The sequence below is a fragment of the Brassica napus genome, chromosome A2 (assembly GCF_020379485.1).
Source record: "Brassica napus cultivar Da-Ae chromosome A2, Da-Ae, whole genome shotgun sequence".
Taxonomy (NCBI): domain Eukaryota; kingdom Viridiplantae; phylum Streptophyta; class Magnoliopsida; order Brassicales; family Brassicaceae; genus Brassica; species Brassica napus.
In genome coordinates this window covers 13,447,848-13,460,866 of record NC_063435.1, presented here as the reverse complement: position 1 = coordinate 13,460,866, position 13,019 = coordinate 13,447,848, and the positions used below count along the sequence as shown (strand labels likewise).

At 36.3% G+C, this 13,019-nt stretch overlaps 3 protein-coding genes and 1 long non-coding RNA gene across 4 annotated transcripts; 1 reads left to right on the top strand and 3 right to left on the bottom strand.

Annotated features, from left to right (window-relative positions):
- Positions 1-951: 951 nt before the first annotated feature.
- Positions 952-4,344, bottom strand: LOC125589205. The gene is made up of 2 exons (XR_007325370.1): positions 1,643-4,344; positions 952-1,542 (listed from the first exon to the last, which is right to left on the bottom strand). It is a non-coding gene; the product is annotated as an uncharacterized LOC125589205 (long non-coding RNA).
- Positions 4,345-5,353: 1,009 nt separating this feature from the next.
- LOC106396996 (replication factor C subunit 5) lies at positions 5,354-7,591 on the top strand. Its single transcript, XM_048751886.1, has 8 exons — positions 5,354-5,653; positions 5,849-6,062; positions 6,265-6,344; positions 6,436-6,595; positions 6,705-6,916; positions 7,000-7,063; positions 7,140-7,208; positions 7,332-7,591. The coding sequence occupies exons 1-8, from the start codon at positions 5,476-5,478 to the stop codon at positions 7,429-7,431; spliced, it is 1,077 nt and encodes a 358-aa protein (XP_048607843.1). The 5' UTR covers positions 5,354-5,475; the 3' UTR covers positions 7,432-7,591.
- Positions 7,592-7,839: 248 nt separating this feature from the next.
- Positions 7,840-9,170, bottom strand: LOC106385995 (NAC transcription factor 32). Its single transcript, XM_013825895.3, has 3 exons — positions 8,851-9,170; positions 8,501-8,775; positions 7,840-8,414 (listed from the first exon to the last, which is right to left on the bottom strand). The coding sequence occupies exons 1-3, from the start codon at positions 9,017-9,019 to the stop codon at positions 8,076-8,078; spliced, it is 783 nt and encodes a 260-aa protein (XP_013681349.2). The 5' UTR covers positions 9,020-9,170; the 3' UTR covers positions 7,840-8,075.
- Positions 9,171-10,323: 1,153 nt separating this feature from the next.
- On the bottom strand, positions 10,324-12,639 carry LOC106396984 (proteasome subunit beta type-3-A). The gene is made up of 7 exons (XM_013837505.3): positions 12,549-12,639; positions 12,271-12,452; positions 12,079-12,186; positions 11,878-11,967; positions 11,287-11,371; positions 10,722-10,816; positions 10,324-10,610 (listed from the first exon to the last, which is right to left on the bottom strand). Exons 1-7 carry the CDS (start codon positions 12,552-12,554, stop codon positions 10,562-10,564), a joined length of 615 nt encoding a protein of 204 aa, XP_013692959.2. The 5' UTR covers positions 12,555-12,639; the 3' UTR covers positions 10,324-10,561.
- Positions 12,640-13,019: the final 380 nt, after the last annotated feature.

Here is a 13,019-nt window from a genome sequence, read left to right as displayed (position 1 = left end):
ATTGGCCTATAACAATAATTATTGCCTATTTACATAGAAAACAATGTAAAAATAAATTATATAGTAATAAAGTATATTATAAAAATTAAATAATACAGAAATAAAATATTAAACATGATTTGAATAATAAGTATAAAAAATGTGATGTTAAGATTAATAATATATTTTCAAACTAACCAAAATATGTAAAAAATATATATTTTGGATGATAACTAAAGTTTAACAATTTTTAATTCATTTCACATGTGTTCATCATCCCATACATATTTTAGATGATAAAAACAATAAATTGCAAGTTTTATTCATTTCTAATTTAAATTACTATTTATATTTTTATAAATAGATATAATATTGTAATATAAATATTAAATACAATGCTATTTGTATAAACCCGGGCGTAGCCCGGGCAAAATCTCTAGTATTCATAATATGAGAACAATAGGTTTATGGTATGTATTGATATCCTTTTGTTATGCTATCTATTATGATTTTAACTTATTGATATTTAGGTATTCTGTTAGAGATCTAACCAATTTCGGTTCAGAATAACTATTACGTTTTCGGATCAAATTCAGTTCATTTTTTTGGATTTAGGTTGTTTGCCTAACTCTACCATTAACGGTTAGCGGTTGGAGCATTACATTTTGTTTCTAGGGGTTCCATGATACCCGTCAGCATTTGTATCAAAACTTGTGTTCCAATTTTGAATGAATACTATCAGTTTGGGTGGAAAAAATACTATTCAATTTTTTTTGTTGTCAGTTATACTATTATAAATTACGAAAAATATTATAATAGACAATATTACAACTAATAATTCTATGTAATTTTATGAAGATTCACGTCATCACCTTGAAGCTCCGTATTAGATCCATTAATGCGGTATTCTTTCCGCCATGTTAAAGATTTCTAGTAATCATTTTCTTCCATATGCTGTAAGTATTCAAAATCTTTAGGACCAAACAATCAATTGTCTTATAAAGAAGAGTGTTCAGACGAGCATATTAGGCCTTTAATATTGTACAAACACTCGGCCTTACAGGCCTTTGCGAGTTGAACATTGTAAGCAGAGTGAGAGATCTAATACTATAAAGTAGACTTTGTCTCTCTTTTTAGAGATACACGTCATCAAATAGAGAGAAGAGAGTCTGACACGTGGCATACTAACTTAAACGATTGATACGTTTTGCTAATGGGCATGTCCCGAATATTAGCTTATAGAACCTGAGAGCCCAAACTAGACAAAAGAGAGGACCATATCGCCATTTTCTTCTGCATTCCTCACAGCTTTAGGGTTCATCAGGTTCTATGAATATCCGCTTCTGTCTTCAAACAATGGCGGATCTGAAATAGCGTGTGACCCAACGATTCGTCAGTAATCTTTCCATCGGACTCTGTTCATGACGATTTAGATTCGATTCTTCACCTCCGAAGCGTTACAAGTCTCATTATTCAGCATCATTAACCCAAACTTAACTCTTCCTCACCACCACGATCTTGAATTCAATGAATCTTATCCATCTACCAGTCGGTGATTCGCACCTATAAGAAACTTAGTATTCATCCATTAAACATCATCCTCACATTTCCTAATACTGAGAAAATTTTTACTTTCAATATTTGAGAGCAGCGAATTTCTTACCGGCGATTTGAAACGAAATGGACTTCCGGCTATCTATGGGACCACAACAAGTCATCCTGGATTGGCACCTGAATCCCGTCAACCCGACCCGTTTCCTGAACGTCGTGGAGTGATTCAGTCAGCTTCTACGGCTGTTTTGTCGTCTGAGTCATCATATTCGGTACGTCCTTCGTCGTTATCTCAAATCAGCAGATTGGTTTGGAAAAGAGGTTAGATCATCAGAGAAGAAACTGAAACAATCTCCAATGACGGAGGGGAAATGCGGAGATATAGGATTTGATGGTGGATTACATGCAATTTGTTTCTTGAGACAGAGATCGTCGTAGCAGTTGGAGCAAAGATTCATGGTGGTGGACCTGTCGAGGAAGCCGCAGCTGTTAGAACAGAGACAGTGGCCTTCCGGCGTCTGACATAAATGTTTTTCCGCCACAGATCTTGAAAGGAAGTTTGATTTTTTAAATCAAAAATCTAGAAAAAGGCAATTGATTTAAAGAGATAATGAATCTGCAGAATCTAAAAGAAAGAACATGACACGAACCGGAATCTGGTCACAGAGAGAAACACAACAAAAAGAAAAAAATAAAATCGGTAATAAAAGTGAAGAAAAATATCTTTCGCTTCCTCAGCAACTAAACAGGGATTACAAGAAAAGAATGAGATGGAAAGTTTATTAAAAAGCGAGAAGATAGAGAAGGAAACATCTCATAGAGAAGAGATAAGAGATATTAGGAGCGAAAGAGGATTTGTGAAAACCGATTCTTGAGAAAAGAAGAAGGAGAGGCTTTAGAATCGGGCCTTAACAATGTCTACAATCGTAGGTGAGGTCCACTAAGCAAGCATCGGTATTTGATTCCGACGAGCACCATGTAACCCAAACATTTAAAATTTCAAGAATTGGTTATTTTTTTTACGGGCAATCAAAAGCTCAAACTTTTTTTTTTACGGGCAATCAAAAGCTCAAACTTGGACAAACCTTTTACATAAAAAAATGAAGTCTCACACCCACAACATTAAAACGCAGATCGTTAAATCAAAGATAACGATTAATAATTTAGAGAAGACACATGTAGCTAACGGGTTTACCAATGTGTGAAAGAGACGAAGCCTCCTAAAGCGAAAATTTAGGACATTTTATTTAATTGCAAATAGTTTCCATAAGAGCATCAAATGTTCATGTAAAATACCGACCACTAGACACATGAGCTTAATTGTTAAGCACGTCTACATAATGACTAAATCATCACATAATAAGAAGACCCCAATCAAATAATGCACATGGTTAAACAGTGTAGACCCCAGTTGTTATGAAAAAAAAAAACATAATTACAATAGGAGCGTAAGTGACCCAACTTTAATAACGCCCAACACAACATGAAGTCCACTACAACTCCACACATAAACACAAGAGAGCTCCAGCCTTTTGTACCTGCAAAGATGAACGTAAGAGACAAATAAAACCAGACTGCTTTTAGTAACAAATTTACTATATTACAGTCTGTCAATGAAGGCCAAATCTACTTTACAGCTAGAGCTTAAGGATAAGATTAGGAATCAAACTAGATACTTCTAAGTCGTGGGTATATATATATACACATTGTAATAGCTCATTGTAAATTACCAAGAAAGTATTATTCAGAACTAAAAGTATTGTCTTTTTTCTAAACATTCATATGGTACCAGAGTCATTGTAAGCCTTAACAGATATCAACAATGGCTGATCCACTCAATCTCTACCAATTTCCCGGTAATGTTTATGTCTTCAATTGCATTTTCACAAAAGGACACCTACAAATTACTATGACGCCTTCAGTGAAATCTAAAATAAATTTTCCTTTTGCTAAAGGGCTTTCGAAAAAAATTTATACTTTAATAAAAAAAAATCTTTACAAAACATCACATTTACTATACAATTGATGAAGCGTTCCAACCATCTCACAACTCATCTATAAATACTGAAATGCAGCTCATATTGAGTCGGCAAACAAAACAGCATAGATCAACATGGTCCAACAACATCCCTTCTAAAAGCTTCAAAGCCTCCTCAAGTAAATTCAGGTTGACATTATTGCACGGTTACCTAATGCAAACAAACTCGATTCTAATGGATGCTACAACCGACACTCAAGTCAATAAGAACATCGACCTACACCCGATGATAGTCTCTACTAGCATCATTGCACATGTACAACAACCTTATGACACGATGTCTCACGGGTGATAACTTAAAAGATCGTTACATTTGCGTAGTACTAGAGTAATTTCATAATGTTGATGACATAAACACATCTCAGCATATATAGCAACCGAAGGTATGTATGACAAAACTATTTAACTATATAATAATATTATGCATGGTAAATTCCAAGGTTGGTCGGTCCATATTGGATAAACTACACGTGAATGTAACGTGGAAAATTATAGGAGAATACTAGAAACAATCACATGTCACCACTACAACTTTGAAAACCGGATACTTCCTTCTACTACAAGAAAATGATAAGTTTTGTTTTCAAAACTAAGAAAAATATGTTAGATAACTGTTTTGGGGTACTATTTCGAAAATCATAACTAATACAAAATTATTTCAACTACTTTAAGACTTTAATAATTACCTACACTGAGTTAGAATTTAAGAATTAAAGACAAATATTTAACAACTTTGGATGAAAGTAAAACTCACATTTAGTTTTACATTAAAAAAAAAACAATGACATATGCTCACATTCTCCATGGCGCATCTACGAAACTATAACATTCCCAAAAGAATCATGCAACATCTGGGTCCAAACCAAAGAACATCACACCCAATACACTTAAGAGCAGATGATAAGTCAGTAGCAATATGCTATATAAACAGTATGCTGCAGAAGCTGTATGCTTTTGCTAAACTGTTTAATAGAATGATTGATAGAGCAATATGTATATATTATTTAAAATTATCAAAATTAGTATATAATATATTTATTTCTAATGAATATATTTCTATAATATATATATATATATATATATATTAATATATAAAATTAAAAAATATATGAAATTAATTTATTTTATTTAATAAATTCAAAATTATATTTATATAGGAAAATATTATTTAAAAAAATCAACTAAAATATCTATTTTAAAAAATAACATTTCACATTTAAAATATAATTAATATAATATTTCACATTTAAAATATAATATAATTATATATATTTATTTAAATTTAAAATACTATTTTAAAAGAATATTTCTTTAAATTTATTTTAGAAAACAAAATTTTATTTTCTGGATATAAAAATAATTTTTTGATATTATTAAATAAAATAAATGAATTAGTTATATATTTTTTTTAATTTTATAAATTATAAATATAAATGTTTTTCTAAAAGTTTCATATGAGAGCATTGACTAGAAATCATTTGGAGAGCATTAACATTTAGTAAAAGTTTTTCTAACAATTGTTGATTAGATAATGTAGAACATAATACTAATGCTAATGCTCTACCAACCAATACTTTACAAACAAACTTTAATTTGTTTTATTCACAAAATATCAAATTCCGCGCGAAGCGCGGGCTTTCCCTAGTACTACATAAAAGTGGTAATTAACAAAGGGAAAAAAAATAGACGGAAGCTTCTATTTGAGTGAGTTGTAACTTTACCAAACTAGCCCTAACACGACCTCATTTCCCGAGGGTAAAAATTGTAACTATATTACGAAGACACTAGTAGAGACAGTGGCGGAGGAAGAAAACGTCAAGAGTCTAGAGCTTGGCGCCATCAGCGAAATCGAAAAGAGTGAAAGGAGGCGCTGAGCTTAGAGTTTCCGAAAACAATCTCCGGCGAAGATGACTGAGATCACATCGGCGATGGACATCGACGTAGAGGAGAATCATCCTCGCAAGCCGAAAGACGTCGCCGGCGGCTTTGGTGCTCCGCCGCAGAGCAAGGCGACGCCTTGGGTCGAGAAGTACCGTCCTCAATCGCTAGACGACGTCGCAGCACATCGTGACATTGTTGATACGAGTAATTGAGCTCACACACTCTCTCGAATTTCATCACCTAGGGTTTCAGAGGATAGTGGTGGTCTAAAAATTGAGTCTTTTGAAATGGGTTTGCCTCTGATTATGCCTGAGGCTTTGTGTTGGTGAAATTGAAAGTGAATGTTATCTTTCTAATGCTATCTTTGCTCACTTTTGTTTTTTTGTTTTTGTGAAACAGTTGATAGGTTGACCAATGAGAACAAGTTGCCTCACCTTCTGCTCTATGGTCCTCCCGGTACAGGCAAAACATCCACCATTCTAGCCGTTGCCAGGAAACTTTATGGCCCCAAGTTCCGTAATATGATTCTTGAACTCAACGCCTCTGATGATAGAGGCATTGATGTTGTCAGGCAGCAGATTCAAGATTTCGCTAGCACTCAGAGCTTCTCTTTGTGAGTTTCCCTTTCTTTCTTCTTTTGCTTTTTTGTGGTTTGTTTATTATAATGATGAGCATTTGGATATGAAATGTATTGTTAAGGCTTTACCTATGTTAAGCTGTAGCATCATGCTGAGTAGAAGAGTAAGATATATCATTTTGTGTTGCAAGTTTGTTGTGGATGATAAAAATAATAATAATTGAATTGATGATTGCAGAGGAAAATCTTCGGTGAAGTTGGTTCTGCTAGACGAAGCAGATGCCATGACAAAAGATGCTCAGTTTGCTTTGCGTAGAGGTAAGGCTTCATATACTCGGTTGTTTTTGGTTATGTTTAAGTATGGTACTAACTAGTATGTTTCTTTTTCTTTTCTTTTTTTTTTTGCTAGTGATTGAGAAGTACACAAAGAGTACTAGGTTTGCGCTCATCGGAAACCATGTCAACAAGATCATCCCAGCTTTACAGTCCAGATGTACCCGATTTAGATTTGCCCCTCTTGATCCTGTTCATGTGAGTCAACGTCTTAAACATGTCATAGAAGCTGAAGGGTGAGGGAATAAAAGATATTTCAATCTTCAAAACTATTTGTTAGTTGTGTGTGTTGTCTCCACCCTGTCTCTTTGCTAATTGTGCTTCTTTTTTTTGTAATTGGACTAGGCTTGATGTGAGTGAGAGTGGTTTGGCGGCTCTTGTACGGCTGAGCAATGGAGACATGAGAAAAGCCATGAACATTTTGCAGTCAACGCATATGGCGTCAGTGAAAATTACAGAGGAAGAGGTTTACCTCTGCACAGGAAACCCATTGCCAAAGGACATTGAGCAGATATCTCATTGGCTTCTAAATGAATCATTTGCTGAAAGCTACAAAAGTATGTGAGCCATAACTTACTAAAGTTAACTGATTCCATATGTCTGTCCTGGCTCTTCTTGATTGCTACCTTACTCTGTGCAGAAATATCAGAAATGAAGACGAGAAAAGGACTTGCGATTGTTGATATCGTCAGAGAGGTTACCATGTGAGTGACATACTTGGTTATTTGCTGATTCTACTGTATGCGTCTGTGAACCAACTAAGTTTTGTTTCTCCAACAGGTTTGTTTTTAAGATCAAGATGACTTCACATGTCAGAGTACAACTGATAAACGATTTGGCAGACATCGAGTTAGTATACTTCTGTTTTTTTTATCTCTTGTGGGTTGTTTCATTGTGAATGCCTGGAGTAGAGAGAGAGAGTAGTAGCTTTTTGTTTCTAATTTTGAGTCTGTTTTTATGGGTTTTTTACAGGTACAGATTGGGTTTTGGATGCAACGACAAACTGCAGCTTGGAGCTATCATTTCTACTTTCACACACGCCAGGTCTGCTTTAATTGCTGCAGCAAAGTAAAACCTGTGTGTTCTTTTATCTTTACCATTTTGGAAACCCTGCATAAGTAGCTTTAATATAATTCAACAAAGACAGAATGTTTTACCTCGCTTATGTTTTCCTGGTAGTCTCTATGTACATTTTTTTTATGGCGGTCTCGGTGCCACCTTGTTATCCCTCTCATCTCAGTGCAGATGCAGGTTGCTAATAACACTATATTAATGAACAAAACCAGTAGTAGAGAAAGAGTGAACTGTTCTGTCTATTCCTAAATTTTGAAAAAATGATTCAAACCTATGTCCTAAGCATTATCTTCCTGTATTTTTAATATTTTGTTTGATAAAAATTCATATTTTCTCTGATATGATTTACCATTTCAACTTATGTAACTAATTCTATAATGTAAAATATTCTCAATACTATGTAACAGATTTTAAAATGAATTTATTCCAAAATTTATGTAGAGAACCATTATATTGCTATGCTGGGTCATACATAGTGTAGGCTGTGTATCTCGTATTAATCAAGGAGCAAAACGAAGGCTTAATTATTGCCAAAAAAAACCCAATCCGTTCCCTTCCGGTTCAGCATAGTGGATTCAAACCGGTTTACCGGCACGTGGGATGCCCGTGGTTGGTAGTTTCCACCAACTCGCACGTGACAGCTTAGAAAGTTCTCTGCCGAACAACAAGTGGATCAAGCGTCGACCACATCTGGTTCCCGCCCAATAGCCGCGACACAATCTCGTTATCTGCGATGGCATCTACGTAATTAAACGGAACTTCGAGGGCGTTGCTCCATCTACTCGGTTCGGTCTTAGCCTCGCACCTGAACTCCGGAGACACTACTCGTTGGTCCGAGCAGCTCGACCCGCCGCCGATCAATTCCGGTTTGTCGAAGTTTAACATAACCGGAGCCATCACATGACCGTTCGCTACCTCACTCCGTCGCTTCTCTATGACACCTTTCTTGTTGTATATACGACACAACACCCAATCGTCCAGCTGTTTCAAACCAACACATCCGGTCAAACAAAACCCGTTACAAAATCGTATTAAAAGAATCCGGTTTGATTCGGTAAACCACTCACCCTTAAACTGTTTCCCTTCCGAACCGACCGGTCAACGTCTGCGAGCCGGTATTCATGCATAATCCAATTGGTTTTCTCTCCTCTCGGAGGTTTTCCGGAATAAAACACTAGAGCCTTCTTTATACCGACCGGTTTAGGACGACCGATTGGTTTATCAGCACCTGTAGCTTTCCAATAGCCAGTACCAGCTGCCCGGTTTGGTCTTGAACCATTTGGGTACTTCCGGTCTCTCGGTGAGAAAAAATACCACTCCTTTTCTCCGTACAAAGCCATGTCTGTAAAATCTTAAACCGGTTAAACTAAACCGACTGTGTCTTCTTCTGTGATTTAAAAAGTAAACAAAAACGTACCGGGAAGGTCCCAAGCATCATATCTATACAAATCGAGTTCAGTGATGATAGGAGCAGCGATCGGCTGCGACGCGCATTTACGGCAGAGATACATGAGGACGAGCTCCTCGTCCGTCGGATGAAATCTAAATCCCGGTGGAAATTGCAAATCAGCCCCTGCTTTCACCATATCTCACTTTTTCTTCTTCTTCTTATTGTTTCTGGTTCGTGAAGATGTTTTGAAACTTCTTAAAGCAATGAAGAGAGTTGAATTTATAAGACAAAGAGAGTCGACACGTGGCGAACAGATAGGGCCTTTCGTGCTGGTGGAATGGAATCTCAGCAAGTAAAAATGTTTTAGTGAGGTTAAATTGTAGTGGAGGATTCATTGAAGTAGATGGAAAGTGACACGTGGAAGATGATGATAAAGGTGGTAAGTTTTGTCATTGCTTACGTCAGACAATTTGGAGTATAGCGGTCCGAAGCATGTGGATTTTGGGAAAGAGCGATGAGAATCGACACGTTGGATCTCACGCGTGTAACTTTCGAAAAGGGAGACCGATAGTTGACTGTATCTAATCATTTTTTCACTCATTGATTAGTTACGTGAGATTCAAGGCGTATTAAAGTTTATTTTAATAGTTTTGAACTAGTATTACACGAGCGTATATTAGACGACTCTTTAGGGAAATCTTTTTGTACGATCATTTGAGTTTTTTTTTTTTTTTTTTTTTTCATTTGAGTTACTCAACGTTACTTTCGTATCATTTGGTCTACGATTAAAAAAGAAGAAAATATAACTCATAGTTATCAACTTATGCCAATGTCACTTTTTGAACTCTGTCATTTTCTCTAATGGAGTCCACAAGAGAGCGTCATCTTGAGCCGCATGTACCACCTACTAGATATACGCTCAGATATTTCCCACGTGGAGCGGCATTGTATGTTCGGCCGCCTTTTGTTTTGGTGGGTTGAATTTGAGATAAAAGCTCAAAAAGTGACAGAAAAGTTTTACACGTGAAAGGATGTGGATGGTTCATCAGTTTATAATCAGAATGATCCGATGCATGAATTTCCGAGCATAGCTAGTTATGGCCCAAGTAGAACATACAAGTACACCCACCGAGATAAAATAAGGTCGGCAGGATTTGATCAAATATTCGTGTAACAACCAGAACTATTTGCACATGTGACATGCCACGTGCTTCTACCAGAAGCAAATATTAAACGCATGTAATTTATGTTTTCGGTGCGGGTTTTAGCTCACTTTAATGCTATGGACCGAACCAGCATTATACGAAAAGAACAGGACACGCAAAATCTTCACGATGTGGACATATCATCACCATCACCATCACCACCATTATCATCATCGTTACCACCGACGAAACCAAAGACAACAATTGGTATGTAAAATCAAGAGAGTTGTATGCAGCAAGTTAAAAATGATCATGTATTGGGACAAGACAACAAGTGCTACATTTCATGTGGAAGTGAGGAACCAAACATCTAGATTAAATCATTAAACAGGTAAACCGATGCGACATTGCAGTTTCAGAGGAGTAACAGATACTATGTGACCGAGAGGTTTGTTCTACTTAAACCAGATTAAACCAGTAAACCGATACGACTTTTCAGTTTCAAGAGGAGTAACAGATACTATGTGACCGAGAGGTTTCTTCTACTTAAACCAGAAACGAAATTGGACAACAGCAGATACGTGATTTTTAAATCAATCCATCCTTCCCTTGAGGATTCTCTCCTTGATTTCATTTGGTGTTCTGTTGGATAAAAACATCATCATGAAAGAATGTTACAATCTTAAATAATATAATTGCATTGTTCTATGTTCAGAGGCAAGATGTGGAAACGATGAGGAGAACAAAACTTACACAACGTAGACATGTCCTCCCCAACCACTCAGACAATCGCGGTCAACTGAAGAGAGAAGTGCTTGTGAAATTGTCTCAAACAATTCCTCAGCTTCCTGAAAATAAAAACATTTAAAAAAAACCAAGGAAAGGATCAGCCAAACTCAAGTTGTAATATAACTCTTCATTAAATCAAGGCTTGATATAATGCACGTTGCACTTCTTATAAGATGCCTTTTGAATTTCAAACCTCATTTGCACAAAGTTATACCAGCGATCGAAGTATAACTAACAAGCCTGCACTCTGCAAAACCTCATTTTCAGGTCAAATGAAGATGTTCGAAAGAAAATCTACGATCACTATTATGCATACATTCATTCATTCACACCAGACCTAGATTCTACCAAAGAAAATTAATGATTTTGATAAACAAGCGTGGCCTTTGAACACCTCGTTCCTAAGCAGTAAGCCCACAAGCACAAAAAACAATTCCCAGCAAATCTAGATTCTATAATAGAATCCTATATATGAAGGACTTTTCCAGGTGATTCGGTAATAAAAAGAAGATTTTTCCAAGGAATATACCATATCTGGTTTGTACATGGCTTCACAGGCACCATATAGTGATTCTGAAGCAGTTCCAGACACAACAAAATCTTTAGCCAACTCCCTACGGTAAAAGAGACAACAAGTATCAAAGGCATGTCCACTATCATCGGACCAATCAATTTCAATAAATCCCAACTCTATTAAGAACTCAAAAAGAAACAGCAAAAGCAAGATTCTTAGATTATACATTAAACAGATAAGTATAGTCCAGTTATATGATTTAAGCTTCTTTGGATAAGAAGCGATCAGAACAATTTTATAACTAGCAAGATTCAGGACTATAATCACTGATCATCGACACCAAATGTCATTACATATTAAAACTAAGAGAGATAACGTATTGAATATTAGGATACGAGACTCAGTAAAGAAATGATGAGAGCAAAAGCAAGATAATATATCAAACCCACTTATATGAACGACCTGAACAATTAATACTGACCCATTCACCTAGCAAAATTTGAACTATACTCACTTGCTAACAGCACTAAATGACATTATAAATGAAAAATAAGACGTTTTGAATAACAGGAGATTCAGCAAAGAAAGGATGTGAGAGCATAGTACTTGGCTCCAATGGAATCCATAGTGCAAATGAAAGGTTTATCATCTTCTCCCAATCCAGCAATCACAGGTTGGCACAAGTATGGACCAAACCTGAAATAGTAAGAAGCTAGTTAGTTTCGGTCTCATCAGCCAGAATCAAAATTCAACTTATAGCTGCGACATCACAACATAAACTACACAAAAAGCACCGAAAGTTTCAACCTTTTCTCATAAAGAATGGCGGAGACAAGACTAGCGAAAGTCTCAGGCTTCATGTCTCTCTCTTCCCGAAGCTGATACAACTTATGACGAAACACGAGTCTCTGGTACCTTCACTCCCCAACCACCAAAACAGCTCTAAGTTTTTTTCAATTATGTGAAATAGTGAACGAGAGAGAGAGAGAGTTGTAGTACAGTGTCTGGACATCAGTGGCGAGACCGGAAAGGCCGATGAAGAGACGATCGTGGATCTTCGAGATTCTCTTGAAATCCGTAGCGATGGTCTGTAACTGCACACCGAGCCTTCGATCACTTGCTATAGCGAAGCAGTTCTTGCCTACCATAGCCACCACGGCACTTCCGTTGTACTCGAAGATCTGAATCACCAATCAATACTTCGTTGAATCGCTCAATTCACCATCAGTCATTGCTCAAAAGATACAAAAGATTAGAAATTGCGAGAGTGCACATACCGACATCGGAGAAATTAGAGTGGAACTTGGGAGCTTTCCTAACGGAGAAGAAACCTGAGAATGTAGTTTGTTTTATTAACGGGCCTCGTTAAATAACATTTAGTGTGTATAATGGGCCTCATTATCATTGGGCTTTCAGATTTATCTTCAATAATATTTCTTACGCTCCGTCTTTTTTTTTTTTTTTTTAACCGTGTGCAGTTAAAGCTGTACGTATACGTTGCCAATAATTCACACAACACAGTGCATAGAAGTTCAGAGTCTTCAGACATATTCTCTAAACCTTATCTTTTGGTCAATGCATTATGCATGTGCTACGACTACGAGCCGACTTGGTCCAAAGTTCTCCTACAAGTACCAGAAGAAACTGTTTACTACGCCATCAACATTGGAAATGCCAAGTTAGTTGAGTGCATAGTTCATCCCACATCATTATGTATACTTGATCAGGCCGAGAATTAGAGGGCCATA